Genomic DNA, 12,440 nt, shown 5'->3' with positions numbered 1-12,440 from the left:
TTTTTGCTAGGAAGTTATAAGGGTTAAAATCTGACCAGCAATTTCTCATTTTTACAACGAAATTTACAAAACCATTTTTTTAGGGACCACCTCACATTTGAAGTCAGTTTGAGAGGTCTATATGGCTGAAAATACCCAAAAGTGACACCATTCTAAAAACTGCACCCCTCAAGGTGCTCAAAACCTCATTCAAGAAGCTTATTGACAGTTTAGGTGCTTCACAGCAGCAGAAGCAACATGGAAGGAAAAAATGAACATTTAACTTTAGTCACAAAAATGATATTTTAGCAACAATTTTTTTATTTTCCCAAGGGTAAAAAGAGAAACTGGACTCCAAAAGTTATTGTACAATTTGTCCTGAGTACGCCGTTACCCCATATGTGGGGGGGAACCACTGTTTGGGCACACGACAGGGCTCAGAAGGGAAGGAGCTCCATTTGACTTTTTCAATGAAAAATTGGCTCCAATCTTTAGCGGACACCATGTCGTGTTTGGAGAGCCCCTGTGTGCCTAAACATTAGAGCTCCCCCACAAGTGACCCCATTTTGGAAACTAGACCCCCCAAGGAGCTTATGTAGATGCATAGTGAGCACTTTGCACCTGCAGGTGCTTCACAAATTGATCTGTAAAAATGAAAAAGTACTTTTTTTTTTTCACAAAAAATTTCTTTAGCCTCAATTTTTTTCATTTTCACATGGGCAACAGGAAAAAATGGATCTTAAAATGTGTTGGGCAATTTCTCCTGAGTACACCGATACCTCATATGTGGTCACAAACCACTGTTTGGGCACATGGCAGGGCTTGGAAGGGAAGGAGCACCATTTGACTTTTTCAATGAAAAATTAGCTCCAATCGTTAGCGGACACCATGTCGCGTTTCGAGAGCCCCTGTGTGCCTAAACATTGGAGCTCCCCCACATGTGACCCCATTTTGGAAACTAAACCTCCCATGGAACTAATCTAGAAGTGTGGTGACCACCAAACCCCCAAGTGCTTCACAGAAGTTTATAACGCAGAGCAGTGAAAATAAAAAATCATTTTTCTTTCCTCAAAAATTATTTTTTATTTTCACAAGATTAACAGGAGAAATTGGACCACAATATTTGTTGCCCAGTTTGTCCTGAGTATGCTGGTACCCCATATGTGGGGGTAACCCACTGTTTGGGCACACGTCGGGGCTCGGAAGGGAAGTAGTGACGTTTTGAAATGCAGACTTTGATGGAATGGTCTGCGGGCGTCACATTGCATTTGCAGAGCCCCTGATGTGCCTAAACAGTAGAAACCTCCCACAAGTGACCCATTTTGGAAACTAGACCCCCAAGGAACTTATCTAGATATGTGGTGAGCACTTTGAACCCCCAAGTGCTTCACAGAAGTTTACAACGCAGAGCCGTGAAAGTAAAAAATCATTTTTCTTTCCTAAAAATTATGTTTTAGCAAGCAATTTTTTATTTTCACAAGGGTAACAGCAGAAATTGGACCCCAATATTTGTTGCCCAGTTTGTCTTGAGTACGCTGATACCCCATATGTGGGGGTAAACCACTGTTTGGGCACACGTCGGAGCTCGAAAGGGAGGGAGCACCATTTGACTTTTTGAACGCAAGATTGGCTGGAATCAATGGTGGCGCCATGTTGTGTTTGGAGACCCCTGATGTGCCTAAACAGTGGAAACCCCTCAATTCTAACTCCAGCACTAACCCCAACACACCCCTAACCCTAATCCCAACTCTAGCCATAACCCTAATCACAACTCTAACCCCAACACACCCCTAAGCCTAACCATAACCCTAATCACAAGCCTTATCTTAACCCTATTTCCAACCCTAGCCATAATTCGAAACCTAACTCTAATTCCAAACCTAAGGCTATGTGGCCACGATGCGAATTTGTGTTAGATTTTTCTGCACCATTTTTGAAAAATCAGCAGGTAAAAGGCACTGCGTTTTACCTGCGGATTTACCACGGATTCCTATTGCGGAACAGGTGTAAAATGCTGCGGAATCCACACAAAGAATTGACATGCTGCGGAAAAAAAAACGCAGCGTTTCCGCACAGTATTTTCCGCACCATGGGCACAGCGGATTTGGTTTTCCATAGGTTTACATGGTACGTTAAACCTGATGAAAAACTGCTACGAATCCGCAGTGGCCAATCCGCAGTGGATCCGCAGCCAAATTCGCACCGTGTGCACATAGCCTAATTCTAACTCTAACCCTAGTTCTAATCCTAATTCTAACCCTAGCCCTAACTTTAGTTCTAACCCTAACCCTAGTGGAAAAATAAAAGTAAATATTTTTTTTATTTTATTATTGTCCCTACCTATGGGGGTGATAAAGGGGGAGGGTTCATTTACTATTTTTTTATTTTGATCACTGTGATATATATATCACAGTGATCAAAATGTACCTGGAACGAATCTGCCAGCTGGCAGATTCGGCGGGCGCACAGCGCATGCGCCCGCCATTTGGGAAGATGGCAGCACCCATGGAGAAGACGGACGGACACCGGGAGGCTCGGTAAGTACGAGGGGGTGAGATCGGAGCACAGGGGGGTGGATCGGAGCATGGGGGGGTGGACAGGAGGATGGAGGAGCGGACCACAGTACGGGACAGAACGGAGGACTGGAGAGGAGATCGGTGGCGGTGGGCAGATCAGGGTTTCCAGTCATGGCTGATGATATTGCAGCATCGGCCATGGCTGGATTGTAATATTTCACCACTTTTCATAGGTGAAATATTACAAATTTATCTGATTGGTTGTTGAAAGTGAAACAGCCAATCAGAGCGATCGTAGCCCTGGGGGGGGGGGGGGCGAAGCAACCCCTCCTGGGCTAAAGTACCACTTCCCCTGTCTCTGCAGATCGGGTGAAATTGGAATTAACCCTTTCACCCGATTTGCAGGGACGCGATCCCTCCATTACGCCACATAGGCGTCACAGGTCGGATTGGCACTGACTTTCATGACGCCTACGTGGCGTCACAGGTCAGGAAGGGGTTAATTATGCAAAACTCATGCAATGTTATTTCCTGGCTTTTCTTTTTAGATTCTGTCTCTTGCAGTTGAAGTGTACCTACAAAATAAAAAAAATTACAGACTTCATTCCTTGTAGCTGGAAAAACTTACAAAAATCTGTATAGTATCCAATAGTTATTTTCCCCATTGTATATATTTTCTCCATGTCAGAGCTATTTTTGACAGTCAAGAAAATACAATTTTCAAGTAATTCATTCTTTACACTCTAGGTATGATAATGACTTCTCGCTGTGTGGGATTTTTTTGTTTAAAAGGGTTGTTCTCTACTTGGACAATTACTTCTCAAGCCTTATGTTTGATCCTGTTAAAATAAAAATAATTATTCAAACCTTCATGCCGATGCAGCTCCAGCAGTGTCAGCACTTGCGTTCATGAAGCTCATGTGAGTTTGTCAGGTCATGTGAGCCCTGCGGCCAATCAGCGCTAATGTCACTGTCCCCAACTTCAAATAAAACAAAAGGAGGAAGTAGAGAGCAGTCGCAGCTCTGGTTTCCTGTTTATGTTCAATACTTCCGAAGGCGGGGACAGTGAAGCTGGCACCGACTGGGCACAGGGCTTGTGCACTGTAAGGCTAGGTTCACACTGCGTTAGTGTGATCCGTTCAACAGACTGCGTTACACCGCGGCATAACACGGTGTAACGTAGTCCGTTAACGCCGCCATTCCTATGGGCAGACGCATCGCTAGCGCACGCCCACAATGGGCGTGCGCTAGCGATGTGCCGTCATTGAGTGACAGACCCGAGACGCGGGCTGCAGCATTTCCGGGTCCGTCACTGCTAGCGCAGATGGAGCTAGCATATGCTTCATCTGCGCTAGCGCTGTGCCAAAGTCGGCACTTGCGTTAGCGCATTCCGTTAGCGTATGCGCTGAAAAGACTGCACTAACGCAATGTGAACCTAGCCTAATAAACCTCTCATGAATCCTGACACCGCTGAATTGGAGCTAGCAAGGGAGCTGTGTATGAGTATTTTTGTTTTAACGAGGCCAAACATAAGGAATGACAAGGTGTTGTCCTAGTAGTAAGACAACTGTTTAAGAAGGTACAATTTTTGATTAAATATTTCCAACATTCTGAACATGAAAAAGGCTTCTCCCCTGTGCAACTTCTCTGATGTTTATTAACCTCTTTCTGACCTCGGACGGGACACTACATCCGAGGTCAGATACCGCGCTTTGATGCAGGGCTCCGGTGGTGAGCCCGCATCAAAGCCGGGACATGTCAGCTGTTTTGAACAGCTGACATGTGCCCGCAATAGCAGTGGGTGAAATCGCAATTCACCCACCGCTATTAACTAGTTTAATGCCGCTGTCAAACGCAGACAGCGGCATTTAACCGGCGCTTCCGGCCGGGCGGCCGGAAATGAGCGCATCGCTGACCCCCGTCACATGATCGGGGGTCAGCGATGCTTCTGAATAGTAACCATAGAGCTCCTTGAGACCTCTATGGTTACTGATCACCGGTAGCTGTGAGCGCCACCCGGTGGTCGGCGCTCATAGCACACCTGCATTTCTGCTGCATAGCAGCGATCTGATGATAACTGCTATGCAGCAGAGACGATCGCGTTGTGCCAGACGAGGCTATTGAAGCATGGCAAAAGAAAAAAAAAAAGGAAAAAAATAAATGTGAAAAAAATAAAAAAAATATAAAAAGTTTAAATCACCCCCCTTTCACCCCATTCAAAATAAATCAACAACAAAAAAAATCAAACCTACACATATTTGGTATCGCCAAGTTCAGAATCGCCCGATCTATCAATAAAAAAAAGCATTAGGCTGATCGCTAACGAGAAAAAAATTCGAAACCCCAGAATTACGTTTTTTTGGTCGCCGCGACATTGCATTAAAATGCAATAACGGGCGATCAAAAGAACGTATCTGCACCGAAATGGTATCATTAAAAACTCCAGCTCGGCACACAAAAAATAAGCCCTCGCCCGACCCCAGATCATGAAAAATGTAGACGCTACAGGTATCGGAAAATGGCGCAATTTTTTTAATTTTTTTTAGCAAAGTTTGGAATTTTTTTTCACCACTTAGATAAAAAAAAAAATAACCTAGACATGTTAGGTGTCTATGAACTCGTACTGACCTGGAGAATCATAATGTCAGGTCAGTTTTAGCATTTAGTGAACCTAGCAAAAAAGCCAAACAAAAAAAAAGTGTGGGACTGCACTTTTTTTGCAATTTCACCGCACTTGGAATTTTTTTCCCTTTTTCTAGTACACGACATGCTAAAACCAATGATGTCGTTCAAAAGTACAACTTGATTCGCAAAAAATAAGCACTCACATGGCCATATTGACGGAAAAATAAAAAAGTTATGGCTCTGGGAAGGAGGGGAGCGAAAAACGAACATGGAAAAACGGAAAATCCCAAGGTCATGAAGGGCTTAAAGAGATGAATTCAATGTAAAACATTTCCCACATTAGGAACAGGAAAAAGGCTTCTCCCCTGTGTGAATTCTTTGGTGTCTAACAAGATCTGATTTCCGATTAAAATATTTCCCACATTCTGAACATGAAAAAGGCTTCTCCCTTGTGTGACTTTTCCGGTGACTAACAAGTTTTGATTTGTGGTTAAAACATTTCCCTCATTCTGAACATGAAAAAGGCTTCTTTCCTGTGTGAATTTTTTGGTGTCTATCAAGATTCGCTTTCTGATTAAAACATTTCCCACATTCTGAACATGAAAAAGACTTCTCCCCTGTGTGGGTTCTCTGATGCTTAACAAAATATGATTTGTGTGTAAAATGTTTCCCACATTCTGAACAGGAAAAAGGCTTCTCACCCGTGTGAATTATCTGGTGCTTAAGCAAATTTGATTTGTGTGTAAAACATTTCCCACATTCTAAACAGGAAAAAGGCTTCTCACCTGTGTGAGTTCTTTGGTGCGTAACCAAAGTTGATTTCTGGTTAAAACATTTCCCACATTCTGAACATGAAAAAGGCATCTCTCCTGTGTGGGTTTTCAGGTGTGTAACCAAAGCTGATTTCTGATTAAAACATTTCCCACATTCTGAACATAAAAAAGGCTTCTCACCTGTGTGAGTTCTCTGGTGCTTAACCAAACCTGATTTGTGGATACAACATTTCCCACATTCTGAACAGGAAAAAGGCTTCTCTCCTGTGTGTAATCTCTGGTGGCTATCAAGAAGCACTTTCCGATTAAAACATTTCCCACATTCTGAACATGAAAAAGGCTTCTCCCCTGTGTGAGTTCTTTGGTGCGTAACCAAAGCTGATTTCTGTTGATAACATTTCCCACATTCTGAACATGAAAAAGGCTTCTCTCCTGTGTGAGTTCTCTGGTGCTTAACCAAATGTGATTTGTGGTTAAAACATTTCCCACATTCTAAACAGGAAAAAGGCTTCTCTCCTGTGTGTAATCTCTGGTGGCTATCAAGAAGCACTTTCCGATTAAAACATTTCCCACATTCTGAACATGAAAAAGGCTTCTCCCCTGTGTGAGTTCTTTGGTGCGTAACCAAAGCTGATTTATCTTTAAAACATTTCCCACATTCTGAACATGAAAAAGGCTTCTCACCTGTGTGAGTTCTTTGGTGCGTAACCAAAGCTGATTTCTGGTTAAAACATTTCCCACATTCTGAACAGGAAAAAGGCTTCTCTCCTGTGTGTAATCTCTGGTGGCTATCAAGAAGCACTTTCCGATTAAAACATTTCCCACATTCTGAACATGAAAAAGGCTTCTCCCCTGTGTGAGTTCTTTGGTGCATAACCAAAGCTGATTTCTCTTTAAAACATTTCCCACATTCTGAACAGGAAAAAGGCTTCTCACCTGTGTGAGTTCTCTGGTGCTTAACAAAATCTGATTTATGGTTAAAACATTTCCCACATTCTGAACATGAAAAAGGTTTCTCCCCTGTGTGACTTCTTTGGTGTACAACAAGATTCCACTTCTGGTTAAAACATCTCCCACACTTGGAACAGGAAAATCTATTCTCTGCTGTGTGAATTTTTTGATGCTTAAGAAAAGATTCTTTGAGGGGAAAATGATTTCCATATTCTAAAAGTGAAAATGGTTTATTTACTTCAGGACCAATATGTTTTTTAATGCTTATTTTGTGACTTTGATTTTCCTTAGTATTAGACGACAGATCTTTGCTGTGAAGGGATGATGGTATATCTGGAGTAATGGCATTCACTTCAATTGTATCCTGTGGGATCTCAAGATTATCTGATTTAAAAACTGAAGATGTCAGCTGCCCCTCTGATTGCCTGGTGCAGTCATCTGTTAAAAATAAAACCAATTAGTTTTCATAAAAAAATCCTTGAATTTTACATATTTTAACATTTGTATGTAAACTATCCACAACATGACAAGTTATGTTGAATACGTAATTATTCACTAAGACAATGACAGCTCACAGTCTAGTAGAAAACCTCATAGGATGAACCAGTAGAGCGTTGCGTTCAACTGTTTGTCCATTCTGCCTCCGAAATATAGAGTAAAAAGTCACCAAACAATGTTATGTTGAGGAAAATTATACCAATAAACCTTCTACTCATCTCATCTCCCAAAAAACAATTCCATACTCAGGTCCATAATCTGTCAGTGAAAAACAGGTTTCTACATTACAAGTGGCTCAAAGGCTCTTGAAAAGCACCATAGCTTCAATACACCAATCCAGCAATATCCGCTCTCCCAAAGTCAAAATTTCCCCTCGCTTCTGAGCCTTGCAGTGTGCCCAAACCATATTTAGCATCCATGTATAAAGCACGTGTAAAGCGCCATGGAATAAATGGCGCTATAAAAATTAATAATGATAATAAATAATAAATTGCTATAGTGATAAGAACCCACTTAATTTACAATGTGTGTGTCTCCTGGAGCACAATCTGGGCACTGTGTGTGGGGTAATAAAATGGCATATTTGCAATTTTCACTCTCCAACATCCACTGTGTGCTAATTTCTGGAAAGTGGCTCTGGGGTCAACATAGTCACTACTACAATACATTAATCCCCTGAGGGTTATAATTTCCAAAATGAAGTCAATTTATGGGGATTTCTACTGCTCTGGTTTTCTGCCATTTTCTCATATTAGGGCTTCTGCATATGGTATGTCCTATCTCCTCTGGGATCTGCTGCTGTGATGTCTGGTTCTGTTACCAGGCACAACCTTATTCATTCTACAGGCGGCACTGGTAATGGAGGCGACTTCGAAACCAGAAGCTCTGGGCGACGCAGGCTCTGCCCTGCCACTGAGATTAGGGTACCTGGGATTTGTAGTACCATCCAATCTGGCAGTATGTATGTGTGTTGTCCAGCTCCCTGCTCCAGCCAGTTGGAAAGCACCACACCCTCCTAAAGCTGGAAGCATATTGCTGGACGCTGTCAGATACAGCCTTCTCCTCTGGTTAATTCCTCTGTCCTCCTCTCCAGGCTTGTTTATTTGTTTCCTGTTGTGACCTCGGCTCGCTTACTGTCTACTCTTGTGTCTTCTGATTTTGTATTTTCTCTGCTCTCCTGGTACTGACCCGGTTACCTGACTATTCTTGCTACATCTCACACCACATAACAGAAGGTAACACCATGGCCGAAGCCTAGGGGTCTCTGTCTAAGATCAGACCCAAGTAGAAGGATTAAAGTATGATGAACAAGGCAATCCCTGGGATCTGTAAAATGGAGTAGATAGCACCAAGTCCTTTCATGGTGGACATCTTTTGAGCTGCCAGGTGACCATGAACAGTGCCCCCAATGCATCATATCCGCAAACTATTTCTGCAAGATCTGCAGTCAAATAGCTAAATAACTTCTTAACCCTGCCATGTGCCCAGACAGTAGTGTACAATTGTACATAGGGTACTGTCAGATTCAAGAGAAATTGGAAAATAATTTGTAAGGTCTATTTGCTTCCTATTATCCTTTGTCAAGAATTCCAAAGTTATCACTACAAAGTGACACACATCAGGTTCGAAAAATTGGGTCCTGAATAGGAACAAAAAAGGACTGCGGTAAGTGGTTAAGTCAAAGGATTTGAGCAGTAACTACTGTAGTCAAAAACTGTGACTAAAGACAATAACACATCTACTGAAATGATTAAACTGAACAGTCTTCATCAGTAATAAATGAGTAACTAGTGGTGAATCCTCTGGGGTAATTAGAGTATGGGGCTCAGTGGCTCTTTCAAGCAAAACTATTATAAGGGCCAATGGTAGATGTCACATCAGTTTCAAGAAGAAATATTAGACATTCAAATACTTTTTTTATAACAGTTTAAAGCTGATGTGTCAAAGTTTGGATGGAGGAGAATGTTGAGGTCTAGAGGCAAAATGGTGAACACCCGATTGTGATACGACCGGGCTATACAACCGATAAAGCAGCCACAGCCGGTGACTGAGAAGAATCTGTGACTTCTCTGCATTTAGTGGATACTACTTACCTGGGTAGTCATATGAAGGAATCTCCTCTTTCCACCGCCCATCACCCCTCATATATGTCTCTGTAGTATTAATATGGGTCAGATCTTTACCCTGAAACAAATATTGTAAAAGTCACAGACAGATGAAAAGAAAAGATAGTCACATCTATGATCAACTCTAATCCTGCCATCAGTTCCGCCATCAGAGAATTACAGCCCTTATTGGCGAATAGGGCCTGGCGAGCAGGAGGCCCGCAGCAGGCCGCCTCTTCTCTTTGTGCCCCAGAGGTTCAACTGATCATGCATCGTCAGACGCATGGCAAGTTAAAATCTGTTGCCTTGCGGGAGATCAAAAGCTGGCAGCTGATGTCAGAGGGCACGTTGCCGGCGTATAATGACACACATATATGATGGTACACGCCTCAGATGTATCAGGTGGAGGACACCGCTGGACCTCAGCCAGGTCAGGATAACTTTTTTTTTTGTAAAGCTGCAGTATGACGCTGCATTATACTACTATGGGGGTGCATTATACTATTATGGGGCTGCATTATACTATGAAGTGCATTATACCACTATGGGAGGGCATTATACTATGAGATGCATTATACTACTATGGAGGTGCATTGTACTACTATGGGGGTGCATTATACCACTATGATGGTGCATTATACCACTATGGGGGTGCATTATACCACTATGGGGGTGCATTATAGTACTATAGAGGTGCATCATACTCTTAAGGGGATGCATTATTCAACTATATATGACTATGGGATGCATTATACAGATGCAGCATTTTTCTATGAGTAGGCAGTGGGACTGTGGAAGGTTCAAGAGTTGGAGGCGGAGCTGGGGGGGTGTAGCCTGGGCAGAGTCCCAAGTGGGCCCGAAAGTTTTGCCAGTATGGGACACCGAAATTCCTGGTGGCAGCCCTGCCTTCCATCTGCACCGTTCTCATTACACAAGTATAAAACATATAATACTGGTGAATAAAACAAGACTGAGCACAAGACCTTCACAGCCATCTACACATCATAGAGGAGATCTCATGACACCTTCTCTCCATCTACCTGATGATCCTGAGGAACCTTGGGATCTTCTTGTTTATAGTCCTGTGGAAGAAGAGGACGGGGACATCTCTCTGGTGTTGTCCTCTTACTGGATAGAACTGGAGGAAACACATACAGGGACTGAATTCATTCTTTACATACAGATAATTATAGGCCGTATGTATTTAGTCCTGTCTATTACCTGGTGATGTGAGGGGCTGGGGATCCTCCATCATGACTTCCTTGTACACATCTTTGTGTCCTGCTAAATACTCCCACTCCTCCACGGAGAAATAGACAGCGACATCCTGACACCTTATAGGAACCTGTCACATACAATGATACCATCATCCCCAGAAACCTTCACAGTGTTACTGTATAATGTCCCAGCATTCCCAGCAGTGTCACCTCTCCAGTCAGCAGCTCAATCATCTTGTAGGTGAGTTCTAGGATCTTCTGGTCATTGATGTCCTCATGTATCAGGAGAGGTGGAGGCCCCGTGACTGGGCTCAGGGGTCTTCCCAATCCCTCAGACACAGGGTCCTGACAGCGTTCACTAGAGGTCTTCTTCACTACTGTGTAATCCTGGTTATGGAGAGACAAATTCATAAATTTCACTATAGACATTTCCAGAGTCCTCACCTCTCCAGTTCTGCCCATCTGTTATTCCCATAGAGAAAAATTATGTAATGTGACGTCATCAGAATCTCTCACCTCTCCAGTAAGCCGGAAGAGGATCTCTAGGGTGAGGTGTAATATCTTCTCTGCCATCTTGTGTCTGTCCATATCCATCCTTGATGGGTAAATCAGGAAAATTCTCTTATATATAAGATCTTCACTGAGAGGATCCGATATTGTAGAGATCTGAATGAGAAGATAAGCCGATGTAACATCATAAAAATCCTGTGTAATAATACAATTACTGGAGATAAGGGAAGCATATGAGTGATTATTTTACAGTATTTAGTTTTCTTCTTTACATCTACTAATAAAACCTATATACACTGCTCAAAAAAAATAAAGGGAACACTAAAATACCACATCCTAGATATCACTGAATGAAATATTTCAGTTGCAAATTTTTATTCGTTACATAGTGGAATGTGTTGAGAACAAAAAACATAAAAATGATCAATGTAAATCAAAATAAGTATCCCATGGAGGTCTGGATTTGGAATGATACTCAAAATTAAAGTGGAAAATCAAATACTTCAATTGAAATGCCTCAAGACAAGGAAATGATGTTCGGTTGTGTGTGTGTGTTGCCTCCTTGTGCCTGTATGACCTCCCTTCAAGCCTGGGCATACTCCTGATGAGGCGGTGGATGGTCTCCTGATGGATCTCCTCCCAGACCTGGACTAAAGCATCCGCCAACTCCAGAACATTCTGTTGTGCAACTGCAGTGCCCCAGAGTCCTGGTCGTTGCAGTACTGTGGTTCCGCCACTAAGGGGAGCTATGGTACGTCTGATGGCACTGAAGGAGTTCATCTGATCAGGTATCACAGACACCAATACATTTCACAGCTGAGCCACCAGGGGGAGCTAAGGGTTCTATTCACTAGGCCACTCCCCACCATAGTGGGTAAACTGGGGGTCAGGCAGGAAGTTAGACAGAAGTTGACTGGGTTGGAGCCAGGCAACATCCTGTGGCAGAGGGTGTTGCAGGAGAAGATTCGGTAGGGTCTCTGTCAGGGGTGGGATCCTGACAGAGGCTTGGCAACTTGAGCGAATGTGACGGGTCCGTGCCTGCTCAGTATAGCGGCGGTACCCCAGAAGGGACTGGAAGCGAGATAGATTGTGCTGAGTGAGAAACGAGATCAAAGCAACAAGGAGAATACCAGTAGGGGTCATGCTGTAAGACCGAGTCAACATCCTACTGAGGCGCACAACCGGCGGCCGGAACGCCGAGGGAGTATTACAATATTCAGCTTCAAGCAATACTCTGAACCAACGGCAGGACAGTCAGTCTAAGGC

At 43.1% G+C, this 12,440-nt stretch overlaps 2 protein-coding genes across 2 annotated transcripts in view; both read right to left on the bottom strand.

Annotated features, from left to right (window-relative positions):
* LOC143766583 (uncharacterized) overlaps positions 1 to 12,440 on the bottom strand; it is a 347,965-nt gene that overhangs the window by 142,174 nt on the left and 193,351 nt on the right. The window lies entirely within an intron of this gene.
* On the bottom strand, positions 5,625 to 11,453 carry LOC143767081 (uncharacterized). The gene is made up of 6 exons (XM_077255105.1): positions 11,181 to 11,453; positions 10,875 to 11,051; positions 10,669 to 10,792; positions 10,488 to 10,585; positions 9,436 to 9,526; positions 5,625 to 7,282 (listed from the first exon to the last, which is right to left on the bottom strand). The coding sequence occupies exons 1-6, from the start codon at positions 11,256 to 11,258 to the stop codon at positions 5,625 to 5,627; spliced, it is 2,226 nt and encodes a 741-aa protein (XP_077111220.1). The 5' UTR covers positions 11,259 to 11,453.

This window comes from Ranitomeya variabilis, chromosome 4 (assembly GCF_051348905.1).
Source record: "Ranitomeya variabilis isolate aRanVar5 chromosome 4, aRanVar5.hap1, whole genome shotgun sequence".
NCBI classification, from domain to species: Eukaryota; Metazoa; Chordata; class Amphibia; order Anura; family Dendrobatidae; genus Ranitomeya; species Ranitomeya variabilis.
The sequence above is the reverse complement of the archived record's forward strand: the minus strand, read 5'-3'. Positions and strand labels throughout refer to the sequence as shown.

Coding starts and splice junctions, on each gene's coding strand:
- LOC143767081 (XM_077255105.1), bottom strand. CDS start 11,258: ATGGATATGGACAGACACAAGATGGCAGAGAAGATATTACACCTCACC. Junction 11,052..11,180: donor TCTTCCGGCTTACTGGAGAG/GTGAGAGATTCT, acceptor CTCCATAACCAG/GATTACACAGTAGTGAAGAA. Junction 9,527..10,487: donor AGGTTCCTCAGGATCATCAG/GTAGATGGAGAG, acceptor TATTTGTTTCAG/GGTAAAGATCTGACCCATAT.